General features: G+C 52.5%; 1 protein-coding gene across 1 annotated transcript in view; it reads right to left on the reverse strand.

Moving 5' to 3' along the window:
* Window positions 1-12,535, reverse strand: part of TRIM45 (tripartite motif containing 45) — a gene marked incomplete at its 5' end in the record, with an annotated part of 65,601 nt that overhangs the window by 35,169 nt on the left and 17,897 nt on the right. Inside the window, 4 exons of the mRNA XM_076058904.1 lie at window positions 3,540-3,909; window positions 4,352-4,528; window positions 7,599-7,757; window positions 12,239-12,477. Of these exons, the coding sequence (XP_075915019.1) occupies window positions 3,540-3,909; window positions 4,352-4,528; window positions 7,599-7,757; window positions 12,239-12,477 (945 nt within the window). The remainder of the gene's footprint in view (window positions 1-3,539; window positions 3,910-4,351; window positions 4,529-7,598; window positions 7,758-12,238; window positions 12,478-12,535) is intronic.

Consider the following 12,535-nt stretch of genomic DNA (forward strand, 5'->3'; position numbering starts at 1 on the left):
CTTACACTTACTTATACACACTCACACACACACTTACTTATACACACTCTTACACTACTCACACACACACTTACTTATACACACTCTTACACTACTCACACACACTTACACTTACTTATACACACTCATACACTACTCACACACACACTCACACACACACTTACACACACACTTACACTTACTTATACACACACACACTCTTACTTATACACACTCTTACACTACTCACACACACACTTACACTTACTTATACACACTCACACACACTCACACACACACTTACACTTACTTATACACACTCTTACACACTACTCACACACACTTACACTTACTTATACACACTCTTACACACTACTCACACACACACACACACTTACTCATACACACTCACACACACACTTACACTTACTTATACACACTCACACACACTTACACTTACTTATACACACTACTCACACACACACTTACACTTACTTATACACACTACTCACACACACTTACACTTACTTATACACACTCACACACACTTACACTTACTTATACACACTACTCACACACACACTTACACTTACTTATACACACTACTCACACACACACACACTTACTCTTACACTTACTTATACACACTCACACACACACACTTACACTTACTTATACACACTACTCACACACACACTTACACTTACTTATACACACTACTCACACACACACACACTTACTCTTACACTTACTTATACACACTCACACACACTCACACACACTTACACTTACTTATACACACTCTTACACACTACTCACACACACACAGACTTACTCATACACACTCACACACACACTTACACTTACTTATACACACTCACACACACACACACTTACACTTACTTATACACACTCACACACACACACACTTACACTTACTTATACACACTACTCACACACACACTTACACTTACTTATACACACTACTCACACACACTTACACTTACTTATACACACTCACACACACACACTTACACTTACTTATACACACTACTCACACACACACTTACACTTACTTATACACACTACTCACACACACACACACTTACTCTTACACTTACTTATACACACTCACACACACACACTTACACTTACTTATACACACTACTCACACACACACTTACTTATACACACTACTCACACACACACACACTTACTCTTACACTTACTTATACACACTCATACACTACTCACACACACACACTTACACTTACTTACTACTCACTAATACACTCACTCACTCATACACTCACTCACTACTCACTCACACACACACTCATACACACACTCATACACTACTCACTCACTCATACACTCACTCATACACTACTCACTCATACACTCACACACACACTTACACTTACTTACTACTCACTAATACACTCACTCACTCATACACTCACTCACTACTCACTCACACACTCACACACACACTCATACACACACTCATACACTACTCACTCACTCATACACTACTCACTCATACACTCACACACACACATACACTCACTTCTCTCTTACACACTACTACTCACTCACACACTCACACTCACTACTCACTCACACACTCACTCACACACACATACACTCACTCACTACTCACTAATACACTCACTACTCATACACTCACACACACATACACTCACTATTCACTCAAACACTCACTACTCACTCACTCATACACTCACTCATACACTCACACTCACTCACTCACTACTCACACACTCACTCACTACTCACTCACTCATACAATCACACACATACACTCACTACTCACTCAAACACTCACTACTCACTCACTCACTCATACACTCACTCATACACTCACTACTCACTCACACACTACTCACTCACACACTACTCCCTCATACACTCACTCATACACTCACTCATACACACTCACACACACACACTCACTACTGACTCATACACACTCACACACACACTCACTACTCACTCATACACACTCATACACACACTCACTCATACACTCACTACTCACACACACACACTTACTACTCACTCATACACACTCATACACACACACACTCACTGCTCACTCACTCACTCACTCATACACTCACTCACTCACTACTCACTCATACACTCACTACTCACACACTCACTCATACACTCACTCATTCACCCACTCACCCACCCACTCACTCAACCACTCACCCACTCACCCACTCACCCACCCACTCACCCACTCACCCACTCACCCACCCACTCACCCACTCACCCACCCATGCACTCACTCACCCACTCACTCACTCACAACCCACCCACTCACCCACTCACCCACTCACCCACCCACCCACTCACTCACCCACCCACCCACCCACTCACCCACCCACCCACTCACCCACTCACCCACTCACCCACCCACTCACCCACCCACTCACCCACCCATGCACTCACTCACCCACCCACCCACTCACCCACCCACTCACCCACTCACCCACTCACCCACTCACCCACCCACTCACCCACCCACTCACCCACCCACTCACCCACCCACCCACCCACTCACTCACAACCCACCCACTCACTCATCCACCCACCCACTCACCCACCCACCCACACCCACTCACCCACCCACTCATCCACCCACCCACCCACCCACTCACTCACAACCCACCCACTCACCCACTCACCCACCCACTCATCCACCCACTCACCCACCCACCCACTCACTCACACCCACCCACTCACCCACCCACCCACTCACTCACCCACCCACACTCACCCACCACTCACCACTCACTCACCCACCCCACCCACCACTCACCCACTCACCCACTCACCCACACACTCACCCACCCACCCACCCACTCACCCACTCACCCACTCACTCACCCACTCACCCCACCCACCCACTCACTCACCCACCCATGCACTCACTCACCCACTCACTCATTCACCCACCCACCCACCCACTCACCCACTCACCCACCCACTCACCCACCCACTCACCCACTCACCCACCCACCCACCCACTCACCCACTCACCCACTCACCCACCCACTCACTCACCCACCCACTCACTCACCCACTCACCCACCCACCCACCCACCCACCCACTCACACACCCACCCACCCACCCACCCACACACCCACCCACCCACCCACTCACTCACCCTCTCACCCACTCACCCACCCACTCACCCACCCACTCACCCACTCACCCACCCACTCACCCACCCACTCACCCACTCACCCACCCACCCACCCACTCACCCACCCACTCACTCACCCACCCACTCACTCACCCACTCACCCACCCACCCACTCACCCACCCACCCACCCACACACCCACCCACCCACCCACACACCCACCCACCCACTCACCCACCCACTCACCCACCCACTCACCCACTCACCCACTCACGCACCCACTCACTCACTCACCCACTCACCCACTCACCCACCCACCCACTCACTCACCCACCCACCCACTCACTCACTCACCCACCCACTCACCCACCCACCCACCCACCGTCTCCCAGTGCACTGCAGCTCCGTGCGTGTGCCAGTGCAGGTCCCAGCGTGCCACACAGCGGGAAGCCGTCCACCGTCCCGGCACTTGCCGTGGCCAGCAACGTCATCGAGGCCACTACAGCCTCCACGTCCACAGCCTCCACGTCCACAGCCTCCACGTCCACAGCCACCGCTCCTCCTCCTCCTCCACCTCCACCTCCTCCTCCTCCACCTCCTCCTCCTACCCCTCCTCCACCTCCTCCTCCTCCCGCCGCCGCCGCCGCCGAAGAGGAGCGGGAGGACGAGGAGGTGGAGGAGGAGGATGAGGAGGAGGAGGAGGAGGGAGGAGTCACTGCACCGGGGTGGGGTGGAACTTCAGCGGCGTCGGGCTGTGACAAACGACATCACAACATCGTCAACGTCATCATCGTCGTCATCGTCGTCATCATCGTCATCGTCGTCATCATCGTCATCATCTTCATCGCTATCATCATCCTCATTATCAGCGTCATCATCATCACCGCTATCGTCATCATAATCATCGTCATCATCATCATCACTATCATTATCATCATCATCGCTATCGTCATCGGCATCATCATCGTCATCATCATCATCATCACTATCATCATCATCATCATCGCTATCGTCATCGGCATCGGCATCATCGTCGTCATCATCATCATCATCGCTATCGTCACCATCATCATCATCATCGCTATCATCATCATCATCGTCATCATCATAGACTCACCTGGCGAGCCACCACCTCCTCACCACCTCCTCACCACCACCTCCTCCTCCTCACCACCACCTCCTCCTCCTCCTCACCTGGCGGGCCAGCGTGGCGAGCCTCTGCGTGGCGAGCGGCGCTGTGAGCATGATGTCGACGGGGTGACCGTGCCGCAGGAGGTGCTCGGTGAAGGCCGTGGCCGAGCGGAGCTCCGCCAGGCCGGAGCGGAGAGAAGAAGATCGCCACTGCAGAGAAGCCCGGCACAGCCGCAGCTTCTACCACCACCACCACCACCGGGACCACCACCGGGACCACCACCACCACCGTGACCACCGGGACCACCACCACCACCGGGACCACCACCACCACCACCATCATCACCACCACCACCACCACCACCAACACCACCATCACCACCCCCACCACCACCACCACCGTGACCACCACCGTGACCACCGGGACCACCACCACCACCGGGACCACCGTCACGGCCACAACCACGGTGGTGGTGGCCGTGGTGGTAGGGAGAGTGGGGGGGAGACAGAAGGTAGGGGGAGATGGTAAGTGTCAGTGTAGAGTGTCGGTGTAGAGTGTCGGTGTAGAGTGATAGTGTAGAGTGTCAGTGTAGAGTGTCAGTGTAGAGTGATAGTGTAGAGTGATGGTGTAGAGTGATGGTGTAGAGTGTCAGTGTAGAGTGATAGTGTAGAGTGATAGTGTAGAGTGATAGTGTAGAGTGATGGTGTAGAGTGATGGTGTAGAGTGATAGTGTAGAGTGATAGTGTAGAGTGTCAGTGTAGAGTGATAGTGTAGAGTGATAGTGTAGAGTGATGGTGTAGAGTGATAGTGTAGAGTGATGGTGTAGAGTGATAGTGTAGAGTGATAGTGTAGAGTGATAGTGTAGAGTGATAGTGTAGAGTGATAGTGTAGAGTGTCAGTGTAGAGTGTCGGTGTAGAGTGATGGTGTAGAGTGATAGTGTAGAGTGTCAGTGTAGAGTGATAGTGTAGAGTGATAGTGTAGAGTGATAGTGTAGAGTGATAGTGTAGAGTGATAGTGTAGAGTGATAGTGTAGAGTGATAGTGTAGAGTGATAGTGTAGAGTGTCAGTGTAGAGTGTCGGTGTAGAGTGATGGTGTAGAGTGATAGTGTAGAGTGATGGTGTAGAGTGACAGTGTAGAGTGATGGTGTAGAGTGATAGTGTAGAGTGATAGTGTAGAGTGATAGTGTAGAGTGATAGTGTAGAGTGATAGTGTAGAGTGATAGTGTAGAGTGATAGTGTAGAGTGTCAGTGTAGAGTGATAGTGTAGAGTGATAGTGTAGAGTGATAGTGTAGAGTGATAGTGTAGAGTGTCAGTGTAGAGTGTCGGTGTGGAGTGATAGTGTAGAGTGATAGTGTAGAGTGATAGTGTAGAGTGATAGTGTAGAGTGATAGTGTAGAGTGATGGTGTAGAGTGATAATGTAGAGTGATGGTGTAGAGTGATAGTGTAGAGTGATAGTGTAGAGTGTCAGTGTAGAGTGATGGTGTAGAGTGACAGTGTAGAGTGATAGTGTAGAGTGATAGTGTAGAGTGATGGTGTAGAGTGATAATGTAGAGTGATGGTGTAGAGTGATAGTGTAGAGTGATGGTGTAGAGTGATAGTGTAGAGTGATAGTGTAGAGTGATAGTGTAGAGTGATAGTGTAGAGTGATGGTGTAGAGTGATGGTGTAGAGTGATAGTGTAGAGTGATAGTGTAGAGTGTCAGTGTAGAGTGATAGTGTAGAGTGATAGTGTAGAGTGTCAATGTAGAGTGATAGTGTAGAGTGATAGTGTAGAGTGTCAGTGTAGAGTGATAGTGTAGAGTGATGGTGTAGAGTGATAGTGTAGAGTGATAGTGTAGAGTGATAGTGTAGAGTGATAGTGTAGAGTGATGGTGTAGAGTGTCGGTGTAGAGTGATAGTGTAGAGTGATAGTGTAGAGTGATGGTGTAGAGTGTCAGTGTAGAGTGTCAGTGTAGAGTGATAGTGTAGAGTGATAGTGTAGAGTGATAGTGTAGTGTAGAGTGATAGTGTAGAGTGATGGTGTAGAGTGATAGTGTAGAGTGTCAGTGTAGAGTGTCAGTGTAGAGTGATGGTGTAGAGTGATGGTGTAGAGTGATGGTGTAGAGTGATGGTGTAGAGTGATAGTGTAGAGTGATAGTGTAGAGTGTCAGTGTAGAGTGATAGTGTAGAGTGATGGTGTAGAGTGATAGTGTAGAGTGATAGTGTAGAGTGATAGTGTAGAGTGATGGTGTAGAGTGATAGTGTAGAGTGATAGTGTAGAGTGATAGTGTAGAGTGTCAGTGTAGAGTGTCAGTGTAGAGTGATAGTGTAGAGTGATAGTGTAGAGTGATAGTGTAGAGTGATAGTGTAGAGTGATAGTGTAGAGTGATAGTGTAGAGTGATAGTGTAGAGTGATAGTGTAGAGTGATAGTGTAGAGTGATAGTGTAGAGTGATAGTGCAGAGTGATGGTGTAGAGTGATAGTGTAGAGTGATAGTGTAGAGTGATAGTGTAGAGTGATGGTGTAGAGTGATAGTGTAGAGTGATAGTGTAGAGTGATAGTGTAGAGTGATAGTGTAGAGTGATGGTGTAGAGTGATGGTGTAGAGTGATAGTGTAGAGTGATAGTGTAGAGTGATAGTGTAGAGTGATAGTGTAGAGTGATGGTGTAGAGTGATGGTGTAGAGTGATAGTGTAGAGTGATAGTGTAGAGTGATAGTGTAGAGTGATGGTGTAGAGTGATAGTGTAGAGTGATAGTGTAGAGTGTCGGTGTAGAGTGTCAGTGTAGAGTGATGGTGTAGAGTGATAGTGTAGAGTGATAGTGTAGAGTGATAGTGTAGAGTGATGGTGTAGAGTGATAGTGTAGAGTGATGGTGTAGAGTGATAGTGTAGAGTGATAGTGTAGAGTGATGGTGTAGAGTGATGGTGTAGAGTGATGGTGTAGAGTGATAGTGTAGAGTGATAGTGTAGAGTGATGGTGTAGAGTGATGGTGTAGAGTGATGGTGTAGAGTGATGGTGTAGAGTGATGGTGTAGAGTGATAGTGTAGAGTGATAGTGTAGAGTGATGGTGTAGAGTGATGGTGTAGAGTGATAGTGTAGAGTGATAGTGTAGAGTGACAGTGTAGAGTGTCAGTGTAGAGTGTCAGTGTAGAGTGATAGTGTAGAGTGATAGTGTAGAGTGATAGTGTAGAGTGATAGTATAGAGTGATGGTGTAGAGTGTCAGTGTAGAGTGATGGTGTAGAGTGACAGTGTAGAGTGATAGTGTAGAGTGATAGTGTAGAGTGATAGTGTAGAGTGATAGTTAGAGTGTCAGTGTAGAGTGGACACCTCGTCAAGCGATTGCAGCAGGGAGTGGTAGTGCGTGTGCACTGTGAGCTCGTATGCCCGGCGGAAGCTCTCAATGTCCCCACGTGTTCGCTCGGCGTGCTCCTCCGTCAACTCGGAGAGCTCCTGCAGCTTACGCACGGACGCCTCCATAGCCCTCGCCTGGGGTGGGACACGCGGGGGACACGCGGGGGAGACACCGGGGGAGACACCGGGGGTGAGACGCGGGGGGTGAGACGGGAGACATGGGGGAGACGTGGGGCCAGACGGATATTCAGGAGGTCCGGTGGATCGGCTCTGGCTCCTGCCACCATGAGGGGTAGACAGTGCTCTACTGCCAAACAACAGGGAGTGGCTCTTCTTCTGAACAAAAGAATGAAGGGGGCGTGGGAGCGTGGCGGTGAGGTGTGGGAAGCTGTAAGCCCCAGGCTACTTTGGGCTCGCCTTCCCGTCAACCGGAGGCGAGGAGCGGTGGTCGTGGTTACTTATGCCCCCACCGAAGATGAACATCCATGGAGGGATGCAGGCAAAGCCAATGAGTCAGATGCCTTCTATGACCTCCTGTCACAGGTGCTGGCTAAAGTGGCCCCTCGGGGTAGAGTCATCTTGTTGGGTGACTTCAATGCCCGAGTTGGTCATGATGCTGGCACCTGGTCTGGTGTGATTGGAAGGCATGGGCCAGATCAGTTAAATAATAATGGTAGGAGGCTGCTAGATTTTTGTGCAGCTCATGGGCTTGTAATTACCAACACGCTGTTCCGGCATCGGTACATCCACACAACATCATGGATGCATGCCGGGTCCAAGCAAGAACATCTGCTGGACTACATAGTGACGGACCAGCGGATGCGGGACCATGTCACCAGGACCTACCGTGGAGCTGATCTGCCCACTGACCATCGACTTGTCATCTGTAAGATGTGCCTGCCATTCTTCCACTCCGGTGGTGGGTGTGCACACAGGACCCAATTCAAACCCACAGTTGCCTGGTCTCAGCTAGCTGATGAAAGTTGCAAGTGAGAATTTCATCATCGCTTGCAGCTGGGATTGCCATTGTCCCCCACTCCTCCTGATGTCGAGGGTAAATGGGCGAGGTTTAGGACTGTGACTCATGCAGCTGCAATGGCTGCTTTAGCTACACGGTCCAGACCTCCCCAGAGACCCTGGCTGGCAAAGGAGGTGTTCATGCTGGCTGAGAAAAAGTGACTGACTCTTATCGTCTACAGAATCCCACGTCAGAGAATGAGGAGGCTTACCGCAGCCTTCGCTCGGAGGTTCGGAGAGCCGTGAGGCGCTGCAAGGATGGGTGGTGGTCGCGGGTTGCTGAGGAGACGGAGTCTGCCTTAATGGCCCACGATCACAAATCACTCTTTAATTCCATCAAAAAATAACTTGCAGTGCCACACCTATCATCATGATTAGGGGAAAAAACGGTGATCCAAGCTCCGACCCCCAGGAACAGGTTTGCAGATTTGCTGAGCATTTCTGTGAGGTCCTGGGGGAGGGGAAACCCCTCAGCCAGGAAAACATCGTGGCACAAAGTAGGGATGACCCTGCTAAGGCTGCGGTGCCTCAAATATTGGAAGAAGTCACCCCCTGTGAGTGGCTGGCTGAGGTGCCATCTGTTGAGCACCGGGCAGAGCTGATCTTCCAAGCGAAATGCTGAGGGAGGGTGGCGTTTGTGCACAGACTGCCCTACATGACATCAAAACAACAGTCTGGACCACTGAACGGGTTCCACAGGATTGGAAGGATGCCCTGGTGGTCCCCCTCTTTAAGAAAGGGGACCACACAGACTTATAACTACAGGGGCATCTCACTCCTAAGTGTGCCGGGAAAGGTCTTGGCAAGGATTATTCAATATCGCCTTGCCAGGAACTCTGAGGAGATGCTTGCGGAGCCCCAATGCGGTTTCAGGAAAGGGCAGTCCTGCACAGATGCCATATTTTCTGTCCGTCTGCTGCAGCAGAGGTGTAGGGAATTCCAACAAGACCTACATCTCTGCTTTATTGACCTGGTCAAGGCCTATGATACCATCAGTTGGCCTGGGCTCTGGGTTGTTTTTCGTGCTCTCGGAGTCCCTGACCCTCTGCTCACGATCATTAAGTACCTTCATGATGGTGAGCGGGCCCGGGTAAAACTACGTGGCCGGGAGTCAGAGCCATTCCCTGTACACCTTGGGGTGCGACAGGGATGTCCTCTGGCTCCCACATTATTTAACATCTATTTCGACCACGGAGTTCGTGAAGCCTTCAGTAGCTGTACCGAGGGAATCTCCATTTGGTACAGATATAATGGGAGGCTAATCGATGCCCGGGTGCGGTCAAGGGATCGCTCCCTATTGGTCAACCATGTTACGTATGCCGATGATTTGGTAATTGCAGCTCACTCAGAGGAGGAGTTGGAGGCGCTGCTGCTGAAACTGGACCGTGCCACTAAGAGGTGGGGCCTTACCATCAGCCCCACCAAAACTAAGCACCTGCCTGGGTATTTTGTACCATCGGGCACTCCACCCCCACAACTCCCCAATCGGTGATGGGGCAGTTGTGGAGAGAGTGGAGAGTTTTCCATACCTGGGCAGTATGCTCATGACCAGTTTAAAAGCACAGGTGTCACTCCGAATCAGTCGAGCAGCATTATATTTTCATCGGTTGCGTAACACTGTGTGGAAGCTACCTGGTCTGTCGCTCCGCACGAAGCTTCAGGTCTTCTCGGCCACAGTCATTCCCACCCTTCTCAACGCTTGAAAAACGTGGACCCCCCTAATGGAACAACTTCGCCGGTTAGAAACATTTAGGCTGGCCTGCCTACGATAAATTCTGGGTTTAACCAGGCTGGATTGTGTGAGCTCACAAATCCTTGAAAGATCTGAAAAAGATCCCATCGGTGAGCACCTCCGGCAGGCAAGGCTGCATTGGCTGGGCCATGTAGCCCGCATGCCCAAACAGCTTTTGTTCGGCCGGATAGAGGGGGCTAAACGGGCACGGCTCGGGCTAGAGAAGAGATGGAGTGATGTGGTACAGGATGACGTGGAGCAGAGTGGACTTGTCGATGACTGGTACCAGCGGTGTCAAGATAGGCCTCTGTGGAGGAGGCTCGTGAAGGACGCTATTGGGCAGTTGGAGGCAGTCGCCCTCCAACAACAACGGAGGGCAGAGGAGCAACGCTCACAACAACGAGCCGAGCGCCGGGTGGCTAAAGCACAGCAGGTTGGCACAGTAGGGGGCACAGGTGGTGCATCAGCCAGTCATCTCAGTCAGTCGACCCGTGGCACCTGGGTCTGCCCCGTGACCTCCTGCCATCGGGTGTTCGACACTTCACGTGGCCTCAGGGTGCACATAGCTTGGCACAAGCGTCGTGGTGACGTCACCGCCACTTAGTGGCGAATGGCGGTTGTTGTTGTTGTATGCACGTGTGTATGTGTCTGTGTGTGTGTCTGTGTGTGTGTATAACCCCCTCACACCACCCACTGACCCAATCTACCCACACCACCCACACCTTACCACACCACACACCCCTCCACACCACCCACACCACACCCACACCACACCACACACACCACTCACACCACCCACACCACCCACACCACACCACACACACCACACCCACACACACCACACACACACACACCCCTCCACACCACTCACACCACCCACACCACCCACACCACCCACCCCTCCACACCCACACCACCCACACACACACCACACCCCTCCACACCACACACACACCACACCACACCATACCACACACCACTCGCACCACACCACTCACACCCCTCCACCCCACCCACACTACCCACACCCACACCACCCACACACACACCACACCACACCACACACACACCACCCACACCACCCACACCACACACACACCACACACACACCATCCACACCACACACACACCACACATACACCACACACACACCACCCCTCCACACCACACTACCCACACCACACCACACCACCCACCCCTCCACACCACCCACACCACACCACCCACACCACCCACACCACACACACCCCTCCACACCACCCACACCACACACACACCCCACACACCAACCACACACCACCCACACCACCCACACCACACACACCACACACACACACCCCACACACCACACCCACACACCACACCACACCCCTCCACACCACCCACACCACACCCACACCTCCACACCACCCACACCACTCACACCACACCACACACACAACACCACACCCCTCCACACCACACACACCACACCCCACACCCACACTACACCACCCACACCACACACACCACCCACACCCACACCACACACCACCCACAGCCACACCACACCCCTCCACACCACCCACACCACACACACACACCACACCCCTCCACACCACACACACCACACCACCCACACCACCCACACCACCCACACCACCCACACCACCCACACCACCCACCACCCACACACCACCCTCACCACCCACACCACCCTCACCACCCACACCACCCACACCACACACACACCCCACCCACACCACCCCTCCACACCACACTACCCACACCACACCACCCACACCCCTCCACACCACACGCACCACACCCCTCGACACCACTCACACCACCCTCACCACCCACACCCACACCACACCACACCCCCCACCCGTGCGTGTGCTCCCTCCAGCGCTCCGCTCGCCTCCCCCGCTGCACGCCCAGCGGCGTCCTCGGCCGGCTCCCAGCCGTGTGTGCCGTGAGGCCCTCCGGCAACGCAGCACTCCCGGCACGCCGGCACGGCGCAGCCGGCACAGCGGTAGCGCAGCTCCTGCCCGGCGTGCTGGCGGCAGAGCACCGGGCGGCGCACGACGCGGACCAGCCGGGACAGGGACGGGGAAGAGGACCCGGCTGGAGAGAGGGGGGGGGGAGAGGGGAGAGGGGGGGGGAGAGGGGCAGAGGAGTGTCA

Source organism: Petromyzon marinus, assembly GCF_048934315.1.
Source record: "Petromyzon marinus isolate PM22_M1 ecotype Great Lakes invasive population chromosome 80 unlocalized genomic scaffold, UKy_Petmar_22M1.pri1.0 chr80_unloc.3, whole genome shotgun sequence".
Lineage (NCBI taxonomy): Eukaryota > Metazoa > Chordata > Hyperoartia > Petromyzontiformes > Petromyzontidae > Petromyzon > Petromyzon marinus.